The sequence below is a fragment of the Bombus flavifrons genome, chromosome 8 (genome assembly GCF_040668555.2).
Source record: "Bombus flavifrons isolate JBK064 chromosome 8, iyBomFlav1_principal, whole genome shotgun sequence".
NCBI classification, from domain to species: Eukaryota; Metazoa; Arthropoda; class Insecta; order Hymenoptera; family Apidae; genus Bombus; species Bombus flavifrons.
In genome coordinates this window covers 16163627-16176617 of record NC_138449.1, presented here as the reverse complement: position 1 = coordinate 16176617, position 12991 = coordinate 16163627, and the positions used below count along the sequence as shown (strand labels likewise).

Here is a 12991-nt window from a genome sequence, read left to right as displayed (position 1 = left end):
ATAGCATGCAATCATGTTAGGAATATTATTAGTTCTACATTGTGACAAGGAAATAAAAATGTATTTTTATTTTATTGAACCAATCTCTAATTCTAATTAACGCATAATGCAGTATTTAATAAATTTTACGATACATATTCAGCATCATAAGGTATATTTTTGACACGCTAGAGTTTACAAAAGTAAACTTAAAAAATAAAGATTTTTACGTCAACAGATTTTTATCTTGTAAAATCCTTAAGTATAAAAATCAGTATCAAAAATATCAGTATGAAAAACCTAAATATTATGAATGTGGCACTTATTATTCACAGAATATTTGACTACGGAACTAAATAACACTAAATATGCCTAATAAAATGTTTAGTAATGTCAAGATTGATTAAAGATTTAATTTTAATACAGATAATTTGCATTTTTTTATTGTCATATCGAATATATGTATAGGTTCTTTATAATCTAACATTTCAAACGAGATAATAACTTTTAAAGATTTTAATAATTTTCTAATGATTTTTTAGGTATTCTTTTTTTGTGTATTTTAATACTTGTGAGTGGAGGGGTGTATGTACAATACATTTTCGTCCTCGCTGTTGTTCATTATTTCAAAAAGATCTGTTTCTGCAACATTATTGGATAAACATTGTTTAAATCGCAAGCGTTTAAAAAGTAGAAAATAAGTTAAAAGTATTCCAATTATTACCTAAAATTTCTTTTTTGCAGGGCACAGAATTTTTCCACGAATCATATAAACTGAAAGTTTTAATTTTAGGTTCAGGAATATATTTATATTCGTGACTGGACCACCCAATCGTTTCCAGTTGGTTGCTAAAAATTTAAAATTAAATATGTATTTTTTAATCCTAAACAATTATTTTATTCAAAATTCAAAATTATTCGTCAAAGTAATTTATCAAAGTTATTTTTCTACTATCAATTAAAGTTTTAACAAACGGAATGTGTACACTATGAAATAAATTGATCTTAAATAACACGGAACAAAAATTAATTATGTAAAAGTATATAAACATTTTACAAAAGCTTTAAACCTATATACTAAATATAATTTCTAATTACACTATATTTTAATTGTAATATAATTCATATTTACTGATATATTTCTTCCAGTTTGTGTTTTTTAGGTGCTTTCACCAGTGGTTCAAATATAGGGATTGTTACTGGATAATAATGTACATGATAATGATCTATATGAGGCCTCTTTCTTGCTTCTTTTTTTTCTTTTGACGATTGAAACAAATCCATTAATAGCTTCTTAGGGCTGAAATACAAATTGTCAATGTACGATCTGTTTTCTTCATATAATATCGTTATTGAACACACTATAACTAACATTTAATGTAAATCTAGGGGGAATGTATATATTTAATAAATGAAAATTAAAATTACTATGACACTAATTTAACAGTAAATTTAATTAAAAAAATAAGTTTTATCATCGGCAAGACTAAAATTTAACTTTACTTACTGTTCGAAGAAAAATCCTTCCGACATAGGAGCTAGCAATATCGGTAAAACTAAAATAAACTGAAAATCATTAAGAAAACTAATATATATTTTTTAAATTTTAAGTATTCTGATGTATATGTTAAATTTGGAACAACAAATTATCACTGTAATCTTGAAAGTAAAAGCTACATTTTTCGAATTTATAATTTTTATATTGCCCACAAGAAATATGAAAATCTATAAAGGAAAGAATTATCGACACGAATTTTTCTTAAGTATTGATGATTAAAGTATAGAATAAACATGTTATTTAGAATTTTTATTATTTACTTGCAACAATAATTCAGTTTTCATTGTGAAATGCTAATTTGCGTGCTCTTATAATACGGTCTGATCTGCTATGTAGATCGAGTAATAAACTGAGTGTGCCAATGAAACACGACCTCCTTATATCTACCCGCTTGCTTTCCATTCCAGTGTATACCCCCGAGGATTTTGTTCTGCGTAGTTTTTCTTCGTACTTCATATATAGCTTTATGCGAACTTATTTTTCATTTTATTGTATGCTCTATGTACATAAGCAAATGTACATAAGCCTCAGTAATAATTCCAAGGAGAAATCGACTCCTTAATAAATTTAAGAAAGTCATAAGAAATGTTGTAAATGACTTCAAAGTATCAATAAATAACTTATTGTAGCCATTTTATTCATAATTAAGGACATATCGCTGTTTAAACCAGGGAAAATCAATTAACAATAAAAAGTATATGTATATATACCCTGATTCTATAAAATATCAGTCGAAAACGTTATAAAAGCGATTTACGATGCGCTTCCTTCTTATTTCGTACATTAACTGTCCCAAATAAAATTTTTTACGTGTGTTCTTCGCTGATTTATAAAGTAGCAAGAAAGTATACCTATTCATTTTAGGAAGTAGAAGATCAATTATAAAAGCAACAGATTGATTGCACTCATTGCGAATACATATATGTATAATTTGTCTACATATATATAATAAGAATCTGTATTTTTTTAGAAAAGGAGAAGAAAGGAGAAGAAGAAGAAAACATCAGTTCAAATCAAAGAGAACTGTAAGAAAGAAAGATAATTTTGTCTTTTTTACGAAATTTGTTCTAAAATCAGTTCTGGAATCTATGATCTAGAGAAAGCTTCGTGACATAAAGAGGACGTATCTATGATATTGACGTGTTATTGCTGAACAGGTTTCACTTTTGATTTTTCGTGTAACGTAGGTATGTATGTACTTACAGTTTATCTATTCATATCTAATACACATTACATGTTAAAATGTAGAACTCTTATAATGATGAAATGAAATAGAGATTTGTGTATAGTTTCTCGCTTACATTTTGCACTAAAATAATATAACTACAGAATATAATTCAGAAATTATCTCGTGAAAGTTCATTTAAAATATTTATTTTAAATATTTTCAAAAATTTCGGTCTACTATTTTCTTTTTACATATGCTCAACCTATTTGTAAACGAGCTTATTTTTATTTAACTGTCTATAAATATTAGAAGAAGCAATTGCAAAATGTAAAAAGGAATCGTTACACATTATTCTACAAAGAGATAAAAATCAACTAATTCAATGTATATATATTAATTACAATAAATTATAGTATAAACTCATTAATTATTATTAATATAAAAAAATGATCAATATAATTAACGAAATAAAAGTTTCACATTGCATTATACACATCGTATCATATGTATGTGAACGTATGTTCAATAGACCATATACCAAAAATATAGATTAGCATAGCTAAAATATAAAAATTGTCGTTGATATTATTTTAAATTATATTATAATTGTATTATATTATAACAAATAATAAATCAAAAGTATAACATGAACAAATTGGAATTTAAGAAAAATTGCAATAGATAAAACTGTTTTATAAATTGGAAACAGAATTAATATTAATGTTTAAAAAAAAAATTAATCATAAAGTGTTCTTGATGTACTTTATAGTTATTTCATAGGTCTCCCTTAATTGATTTTCATAATATATTTTAAAAAGTAACATAGAAAGTAAGATGTAAAAGGGTTTAAAGAAACATAGAAAATGTAAGAAATAGAATTCACCTTTGTTTTCAAACTTACAAAATAGATATGTTTCATTGCCAATAGATAACGAAATCAAGAAATTTTCTTCCGCGGAAATATTTATTTATTCTGTTTTTTCACAATAAAGAAGTAAATAGTGTTATATTGTAAACTATTAAACATGGTCACCAATACAAGGTGTTAATACTATGTTATATGTAATTTAAATATTAAAGTTTTTCCTAAAATAAACATTTATTGAGAGATCAGTATGTAAATATTACATGTAATTTTAATTTTATTAAATCATTGCTTTTATCTTTATTAATTTATAAATTTATAGTTAATATTAGCATTGCATATATTCGGTGTTATCCTCGGTATTGGATTCCATTGCTTTCTTCTTTGAGGTTAATGTCTTTTGCTTAATGTCCTCTACGGCATTGTATATTATAAATACATGATACTATAAATGCAATGTTTATGAATATAATTATTTAAATATATTATAAGAAAGATTGCTTAGAATTAATTAAAAAACTTTTTAAAAGAAAATCCCTAAGAATTTGATTAAAATCTAAGACTATCGAGTCCTAAGATCGGACTTCCAGCATCAAAACATGTGGAAATAAAGATAGAACAAAAAAGAAAGGTTTCTTCTCAAGACCACCAATTAAACTGCTCAATCGAATTACATTTAATAGGTCCTATTCTATTCCTGTGCCTATAAAATTGAAATCAATTTTGGAAGTTGTATATAAATTAATGAATACTGGAATAACGAATAATTTACTATGAACTTGTGAGGAGATAGTAGACATCTTGCGGCTACTGTTGAACTACCGTCACTCGTTAAGTCTGTACACGTTCGAGAGACGTGACACTATATAAAATATCAGTGCGAAACTATCGCGTCAGCGTATAAGAAGATAGTAATATTTCCAGTAGTATTGAAAAGTTTATTTTAAGGCATCATATTCAGACAGATATCAACTTTTATTTGTTTAAATACTTGACATATAATAGGAGTCAATATGTCGATTAACATGAAACGCACATAATGTATGTATACTGATGTATATACCTCCTCTTTCTTGGTGAGTAGTGCATGTGCATTTGCATGTGCATTAAATAATACGTAATTCGATGAGAAGTCTATTTATGATGAGTGCAATTTTCATGTTATAAAATAAAAGAGTTTGATTATTGCAACACAACGAAACATTTACTATATAATTGATAAATACGTAAACAGAGTATGATGTAAAGAATACTATATATGTACATATAACTATGCTTAATACGCATATATTAAATACATATTTAAATGCGTTCTTACTTACGCACACAGCTTTTACAGATTTTATTTAATGACTGTAATTTTATAAAAAATATGTTTTCACAAAGAGTCATTCATTATTTTCATATTTCATGTATATGGTTCCTTTATTTAGCTTTTATTGAAATTCGAATTACAATTAGTAATTTTTATGAAATGAAATATTACAAATATAGGCGATAATTCTATATATAATTAGAAATGTCGTAGTTAATTTTCAAAACATTTATGATGTAATCAAACTAAGTAACAATTTAAGGAAACAAGTATACTAAAATCAAGTATATTCATAGAATTATTATTTAATTATTTATTTAATCACAATCTATGTTATTAGACATATGTTTTATTGTAAACTAATTTCTTTAATATGTTTATTATAGTCTAAACTATAACCTTTAATGTAATAATTAATAACTCAAAATAAATTATTTCAATCTAAATTGATTATTTTAGTACAAAATAAGTTATAGAATCAATTTATCATAATAATCTTCTAGAATAATAGTAGTATCTAACAATTAGTTCAAATATAAGGATATATTCTTTTATTCGAAAGAAATAATTTTTCACATTTCTTATTTTAATTTTATGTAGAGGTTCTAATTGGAGCATGCACCAGCCTTTATGGACTACAGTTGCAGCGTTTCTGTTTATAAATGCTGAAAAATGCCACCAAAACAAAGGAAAATAGCTATTATGGGTTATAGATCCGTAGGTAATGAAAAATTATTATTGTAATTGAAATAATTTAATATACAACTGATCTGTTAACAAATATTATTATTTACATCAATGATTAGTTGCTTATCTTATAGTGTGTTTGAAAATTAAATGATTATCATATCATAACTAATAAAAATTTTCAAAATATGGGACTCTTTTAGACTTACATTAGTTTTGTTATACTAATTAATATCTTTATAAAGTAATTATTTATCTAATAATGTAACTTATTTGCTATATATGTAAACATACTTATATATTTATACAAATTTATAAACGCATACAAACATTTTATGTATGTAAAAAATTATGTTTTTTGTATTCTCAATGCTTATTGTTTTTTTTTTTATTGTTCTTAATAGGCAAGTCGTCACTGAGCATACAATTCGTCGAGGGACAGTTTGTGGATTCATATGACCCTACCATAGAAAATAGTAAGAAGTACCTGTATCGTCTTACACGCTACTTCAAAGATTTCTAATGACATTGTTAGTAGTATTTTCTGCACATTCTGTTAGTAATTCATGCTGTAAATAATAGAGATTCATGAAAACTTATTATTGAATGAGCAAATTGGTATACTAAATTCAATGAGCCAATAATTGTTAAAATATGTCTTTAATATGTTTAACTTATAATTAATTATCAATTTTTTAGATTAATGTTTCCAATTATAATTATTTATAATGTGAAAAGTTGGTAATCTATAATTGTATAAAAATATTTAAGCTATTTCATTCTTATTTAGCAGAAAATTTTAGAAAATATAAGAGATAAAGAAATTATACAAGAGAGTTTTAAAAAGACGTTATAATTATTTATAGACGCAGTTTACATTTTAAAACAAAAGATAAATTTCAACGAATACAGGTTTACTAGTTTATTTGGTTTTGTAACACATGGTATTTATTTTTATATTATGAATTTATTTAAATCATTATATCGAATACTATTTGACATAACTATTATTAGTATCAAAATTTTTCATACAGTCCAACATATCGTCTTAATTTCTTACAACATGTATATTATTCTTCATATTACTTTTAATGATTTTGCATTGCAATAGAATTTTTTAATGTATGATATATATAATTTTCTAAAATTTAGTGTTCATATTTGAGAAATAATTGTATTAATAGAGAATTATTGAAAGTTTCCCTTTGTTCTAAAGTGTAAGCTACATTTGCAAATTCCAACACTTTTAAACTCGACATAGTCTGTAAACTCAAACAATATACAAGGTGAGTCACCTGATAATTTAAGCTGAAATGTTTTCAATATTATTAACTATATTAGAAAATGTTCCAGATAAAAGTTGAATGGATTCAAAGGGGACATGTTTTGATGTTATTAGCTTTTCTGTAGGTGGGTGTATAAATGTCATGTGGAGGTCAACTCTGTCTCTTTAAATGGAATTATATTTTTTAGTAGAATAGACAATGATTTTATAAAAGATTGCTAACCTACTTATGTCAAAAGATTATTAATTTAATAGATACTTTAATTTTTAGTTTATAAAACTTATTGTATGAAAGATAAGGGAAACAAATAGGGTCCCAGGAAAAAAAGAAAGTAGTATCTTACATCTTTCCTTGTCTTTCATACAGTAGGTTTTACAAACTGAAAGTTAAAATATCTACTAAACTAATAGTTTTTTAGTGTAAGTAGGTTAATAACTTTCTATAAGGAATCTTGCGCTGTATCGTCTAATGTAATAAAAAATAAATTAAATTCCATTTAAAAAGACAGAGTTGACCTCTACATGACCTCTATGCACCTACAAAAAAACTAATAACATCAAAATATACTCTCCTTGGAATCATTCAACTTTCATCTAGAACATTTTCTGAAATAATTAGTAGTATTGAAAATATTTCAGCTTAAACTCTTAGGTCACTTACCCTGTATATATTCAGAGTAGAATATGTACTTCGTACACTTCACATATTTAATTGCAATTTTTATGTTGAATATAGACAAATTTAGATTGTTATATTCTATATTTATATATTCTATTGTTATATTCAATATTTATATATTCTAATTTTACATTATGATATTAGAACATCTACATATTCTTTACATTTATTTATTATATTTATTTAGATATTCTAATATTATATCATGTTATATCTAATATGATATTTTAGTAACGTATTTTTCCATGTACAATACTAAAATATATATATTTGATCAATTTTTATGATATATTAACATATTAAGCTATTTATATATTTTAGTAATTATACTATTATTTACAATAACTAAAGTATTAAGCTGATATTATACATAATTTTCATGATTTCATATTATTTATTTTATATGCAATAGAATTTAATGATAATATTATTATTTTAAATGCGAGTAAATTTAATTTTCATTTAATAATATCATTATATTCTAGAACTTTAAAATTTATAATAGTTGAATAATTGAAAAAATATTAATATTTATTCTTATGGCATTATAATAGAATTTCCGTTTATCGAACTGTTAAAGATTTTATCCTGCATATAAAAATTCTTGTTCTTTCTAAGATACTACAATGGAAAATGCATATTTTATACATTGTTGCAATCGCAACTGTAGTGCAAAAGTGCTACGCAATAGTCATATTTTTTTCTAAATCAACATATATAATAATGTAATACCAGCGTATTATTGTTTACATATATGAAATTTAAATAATGGTTAATGTGACTTAATACTCATAAAAAAGAAATACAGAACAGCGATAAGCTTATTGTTTTACAAATATAATGGTATTTATGTAATGACTTCGTAATTCAGAATAGATAAGTCATAAATTACATAACAGAAATTTCAAGATCTTCAAAAATTTGATTTGGTTTTCATGAAATGCTTCTCATTTTTATTTCATATAAATTACTCTTATCTATAAATAATGTTCAGGTACAAAAGGTATTTTATTGTCTGAATTAGTTTACATTATGTGCGGTTTGTACACATACCTTATGAATTATATTAACACAACACAAATTAGTTCGAGTACAGCATGATGTATTGTTGGCAATATGCATGAACTCGTCAGTTATTAGTTTTCTTGTTTTTTATATATTTAAGTATTTTACAATTTTTATTTATTATAATTGAATGTATTGAGCGCAGTAGCATCCTACATCTTATCATCAAATTTATCCTTTGCTTCTTCAATTAAAATTTACAAAAAAGAAATAAGGTTTGATATAAAAATTTGAAAGATGTTGGTTCTACTGCCTATTTTGACTTATTTTTTTATACAATTCATTTGTATATTTTCCAGCATTTACAAAAAGTACACGAGTAAATAGTCAAGACTATGAAGTTAAGTTGGTAGACACAGCAGGTCAAGATGAGTACAGTATATTTCCTACACAGTATTCTATGGATATCCATGGTTATGTCCTGGTATATAGCATAACGAGTGCTAAGAGTTTTGAAGTTGTACAAATTATTTATGACAAGTTATTGGATATAACAGGAAAAGTCCAGTATGTTATATTATTATTCACTTTATTAATTCATATAAAAGGATTGCGTGATAGCGTATATAATTACAAATGTATAGCATATATAATTTTAATAAAATATATTTTTATGAATTTCAGTGTCCCAATTGTATTAGTAGGAAATAAAACGGATTTATATGTAGACCGAATGATAACAACAGAACAAGGCAAGCGATTGGCAGATTCTTGGCATGCTGCTTTCCTAGAAACAAGTGCAAAACAAAACGAGGTAAATTTGTTTCATCTTTTTTAAATTTCATTGTTACATGTGGATGATTGCAATGTAATTCTGTTTTGTTTCAGTCTGTTGCAGATATTTTTCATACGTTATTGATTGAGATTGAAAAAGCAGATGGTAATGTACAAGAAAAGTCAAATTGCATTATTTCCTGAGCTATATTAGCTGGAAATATAATACGATGTAAATGTATAAAACCAAATAACAGAATTGGCATTATATTAATACACGTCCAAAAACAAATTAAGTGTAATAATATTAAAAATATAAAATAGCGAATGTAAAACAAATATGTTTCTTCTTGCTGTATAAGTAAAATATTATAAATATCGTCTATTTGAGAATATACGTGATTATAAGTATTTTTATTATTCACTTTCGCAATTACCATTTAACAAAAAGAGAATTGAGTTGTCGGTATTTAGTTTTATTCTGCAAAAGTACATATAACGAAATTTAATATTTTAGAAACAATTTTTCAGTTCTAGAGATAAAATTACTATTAACTTGGATTTATGTAAGTAACATTTCAAACATTTATATTTTTTCAAATATGCTGGAATAAATCATTATAAAATGTATAATAAAAATATTTACTTCTACACATTGGTAAATTAATACTTTTTATTGAGATATACAAATATTTATATAAAATATATGTGCCAGATATATAAAAAATATGTTATGACTATTACAAATAGATTTTACATTTTTGTTTTGGTAGAAATTAAGCCACAAAAGGTGCTGCAAAATTAATCTTGGCTAAGAAATTAAAGATTAATTTTTTTGCATTGAAGTCTACTCATTATGAGAATAAGAAATATAAAAAAAATTAACTGTTTTCAATAAACTAAAACTAATAAATATATGGAGAAAAGATACATAAATTACGTTATTTATCTATTATCATTTTACCTGATGTACTTTATTACTTATCTGTAATCAATTTTTGTAATTTTCAATTTTTCTAAATTTCTAGTCTATTAATAGTCTAGTCATTTCTAGAAGGTTCATGACCTATGATATTTTTTCTAAATTTTCATAGACACTGGAACCCTTTAAGGAGAAGATGCAGGGTAGTCTCAGATTTTTAATGACTAAAATCATAGATATGTTTGTAGCTAAAACCTCCATCGTGGTCTGCTTCAGCAGCTCAGGAAAAATGTCAGTAATATCTGGTCCCTGAGAAACGTTACAATGTCCCCTTCGTCTCCGTGCACCACCTCACGGTTCATCCTCGAAGGGGGCTTACACCCCCCCCTTGTTATCGCGACTCCGGACAACCCTATTCCCTATTCAAACTGTTCACTATCAAAGATCGGAGTTAGTAGAAAAGAGGAGGCAACAGACAATCCTTCAACTATGACCCCAAGATGTAAAATAATTAATGTAGAAATGTAGCTTTTTTCCCCTACTAGCCTCCCAAGAGTGTACATACAATCTTGTAGAATTTGATAAAACCTATATAATCAAGGAATTTGAATTTTTTGATACAATCCTGGTACAATTCCGCTATAAAAGTGCCTAAACATTAAATAACTTATCAGTGAGCCAGAGTAAATGAAGTTGAGTGTTTTACAATATGTGCAGAATGAATCATGAGAAACAGGACACCTAAATGTATCCATTAATTATCATTGTAAAAATGTACTCAGGATGAAGTTTATACTGTTTGTAGGGTCACATATAGATTTTTTCCAAGAGAATTTTTTTATGAGATTGCAAAGTGATTGTTAAAGCACCGAAGAAAATTGAAATAAACGGGCAAACAACTGATAAAAAGAATCGAACTTGCAATTTTCGGCCAGAAAGTCGAGATATTTTAACATCACTCGAGCATTCCCTTTATTTTGTGTTCTTATTATGTACTGTTATTTATTGTACGTGGACTATGGATTTTATCAATGTATATATGTTTGTATATATGTATATATGTTTTATAACATATATAATTATTTACAAAGAGACACACAGATTTCGATGACCTTGAAATATGTTGACAAGATCATATCAAAAAAATCAGTTATTTGATTATACAAAATTATGTTGGCGACGAAATAAAAATTTTGCAGTATAATCAACGTAATGTTGTTTACGATTTCTGTACGTTCTGTAACCCATCTCTGAGAAATAATATTGTTCAGATCCAAGAGAAAAAATAAACTCGAAATGTCAATAAAAGATGGATACTGAAAAAAGGGGCATCTGGTGGTCAACGGCTGCATTGTTTCGGCAACGGCCGCCGATGAGCTCTTGGTGGGAAAGAAACGAACGAACACATGTTATGCATGTCGAGAGAAAAGGGAAATAAAATGAACACCATACAATTACCTGCACCTTCTCAGGATGTTGCTACTCAAGCGCGTGTAGGCTTTCCCATCCCTTCCCCAAATAAAAAATTTGAAATATAAAATGTCTTCAACGCTTTTGATATAGGAATGTTCAGAGTTCAGGTCTGTTTATATAATAGTGATTCCGACGCATTTTAATCCTGAGTCAAACGTGTCCAAAAAGAGATAAACCTGGGCAATTCTTAGAATACACCTACCCCGATAGTATTCTCCATTCGGATTCGAAACAAACAATATTAAGCACGGGCTACGGCGTTATAGTTTTGACAAGCAGTTTTCGTATCTAAATATCAGATACTTATGACAGTCTCATGCGCAGATGCGCAGTAATTATAGGTATTGAACGTATTTTACTCTATGATTTTACCAACCTACATAGTATATACTGGTACATTCTATTTGACTTTTCATTCGTCGCTGTCGGCGGATCTACGTATTGTTTAAGTATCAAAAATTAATTTATAACAGTAAAGATGTTACGACATATTTTACAACCAATTGTCCGAAATACACGAAATGGTAAGCTAGTAATATTACTATGTTTTATTCCATGATTCCAAGATAATATATTATTGAATAATCTTATATAACATTGAGAATTTGATATTGCTGAAAAATGTTTAATAGCAATTACAAAGCTTAGCTTATATATATACATACACTTTTCTTAACTTTATCATTAGTAATTTATTTGATTAATTCTTTTGATACTTTCTGGTATTTAATAAAGAGAAAGATTTTCTATTTTTGCATAAAATTACTTATAGCCAAGAGAAAAGTTATTTTAATAATGATTTCCTATATTCTATTATTTATTATATTTCTATTAATAACATATATAACATTAAAGGTGTAAGATCATACCATATACCTAATGAACTTAGACCACCAAGTATGGATGAAGTGCTTGTACCACAAGGCTCGTGGCAGCAATCATATGCTAAAGCTCAACAAAAATATAACTTACAGTTAGCAGCTGGTATCATTATACTTGGTGCTACTATAGCATATGTATGCATATATCAAATAGATTGCTGTTTTAAATTTTGTTAAACTATTTTTACTTATATTATTTTAATTTTTAGGGTAGGGTATCTGGATTACTTTGGCTTAACTTCCGTCCACCAAAACCAGAAGATATGCCTGGAAGTTCTAAATAAAATGAATTCAAATATAATATTATAGCAGATAATAAGTATAACAATTGTATGATTGCTTTATTGTAAAAAGTAATAGTAAAACATTTATGATATATATAATTCCTATATTACATTTT

At 26.0% G+C, this 12991-nt stretch overlaps 3 protein-coding genes across 6 annotated transcripts; 2 read left to right on the top strand and 1 right to left on the bottom strand.

Annotated features, from left to right (window-relative positions):
- Nucleotides 1–16: 16 nt before the first annotated feature.
- Nucleotides 17–2225, bottom strand: LOC138182457 (uncharacterized). Of its 2 annotated transcripts, none has more exons than XM_069118338.1 (5): nucleotides 1798–2225; nucleotides 1487–1545; nucleotides 1112–1279; nucleotides 704–828; nucleotides 17–621 (listed from the first exon to the last, which is right to left on the bottom strand). In XM_069118338.1, exons 1-5 carry the CDS (start codon nucleotides 1819–1821, stop codon nucleotides 542–544), a joined length of 456 nt encoding a protein of 151 aa, XP_068974439.1. In that variant the 5' UTR covers nucleotides 1822–2225; the 3' UTR covers nucleotides 17–541. The 2 variants fall into 2 exon arrangements, with proteins under 2 accessions (XP_068974439.1, XP_068974438.1); XM_069118337.1 differs by having other exon boundaries at nucleotides 1925–2225.
- Nucleotides 2226–4440: 2215 nt separating this feature from the next.
- On the top strand, nucleotides 4441–9735 carry Rheb (Ras homolog enriched in brain). Of its 3 annotated transcripts, none has more exons than XM_069119292.1 (6): nucleotides 4441–4611; nucleotides 5486–5606; nucleotides 5977–6048; nucleotides 8901–9108; nucleotides 9226–9355; nucleotides 9430–9735. In XM_069119292.1, the coding sequence occupies exons 2-6, from the start codon at nucleotides 5558–5560 to the stop codon at nucleotides 9517–9519; spliced, it is 549 nt and encodes a 182-aa protein (XP_068975393.1). In that variant the 5' UTR covers nucleotides 4441–4611; nucleotides 5486–5557; the 3' UTR covers nucleotides 9520–9735. The 3 variants fall into 3 exon arrangements, with proteins under 3 accessions (XP_068975393.1, XP_068975391.1, XP_068975392.1); XM_069119290.1 differs by having other exon boundaries at nucleotides 4443–4646; XM_069119291.1 differs by lacking the exon at nucleotides 4441–4611 and adding an exon at nucleotides 5022–5169.
- A 2294-nt stretch (nucleotides 9736–12029) lies between these two features.
- COX7B (Cytochrome c oxidase subunit 7B) lies at nucleotides 12030–12980 on the top strand. The gene is made up of 3 exons (XM_069119288.1): nucleotides 12030–12234; nucleotides 12566–12726; nucleotides 12801–12980. Exons 1-3 carry the CDS (start codon nucleotides 12189–12191, stop codon nucleotides 12873–12875), a joined length of 282 nt encoding a protein of 93 aa, XP_068975389.1. The 5' UTR covers nucleotides 12030–12188; the 3' UTR covers nucleotides 12876–12980.
- The last annotated feature ends 11 nt before the right edge of the window (nucleotides 12981–12991 follow it).

Bases quoted from the DNA above. Each gene is read 5' to 3' on its own strand.
- LOC138182457 (XM_069118337.1), bottom strand. From the start codon at position 1,993: ATGAAGTACGAAGAAAAACTACGCAGAACAAAATCCTCGGGGGTATAC. The intron at 1,280-1,486 runs GTAAGTAAAGTT...TTTGTATTTCAG, and splicing joins GAAGGATTTTTCTTCGAACA to CCCTAAGAAGCTATTAATGG. The intron at 829-1,111 runs GTAAATATGAAT...TTAAATTTTTAG, and splicing joins AAACTGGAAGAAATATATCA to CAACCAACTGGAAACGATTG.
- COX7B (XM_069119288.1), top strand. From the start codon at position 12,189: ATGTTACGACATATTTTACAACCAATTGTCCGAAATACACGAAATG. The intron at 12,235-12,565 runs GTAAGCTAGTAA...ATAACATTAAAG, and splicing joins TGTCCGAAATACACGAAATG to GTGTAAGATCATACCATATA. The intron at 12,727-12,800 runs GTATGCATATAT...TTTAATTTTTAG, and splicing joins TTGGTGCTACTATAGCATAT to GGTAGGGTATCTGGATTACT.
- Rheb (XM_069119292.1), top strand. From the start codon at position 5,558: ATGCCACCAAAACAAAGGAAAATAGCTATTATGGGTTATAGATCCGTA. The intron at 5,607-5,976 runs GTAATGAAAAAT...TGTTCTTAATAG, and splicing joins TATGGGTTATAGATCCGTAG to GCAAGTCGTCACTGAGCATA. The intron at 9,356-9,429 runs GTAAATTTGTTT...GTTTTGTTTCAG, and splicing joins CAAGTGCAAAACAAAACGAG to TCTGTTGCAGATATTTTTCA.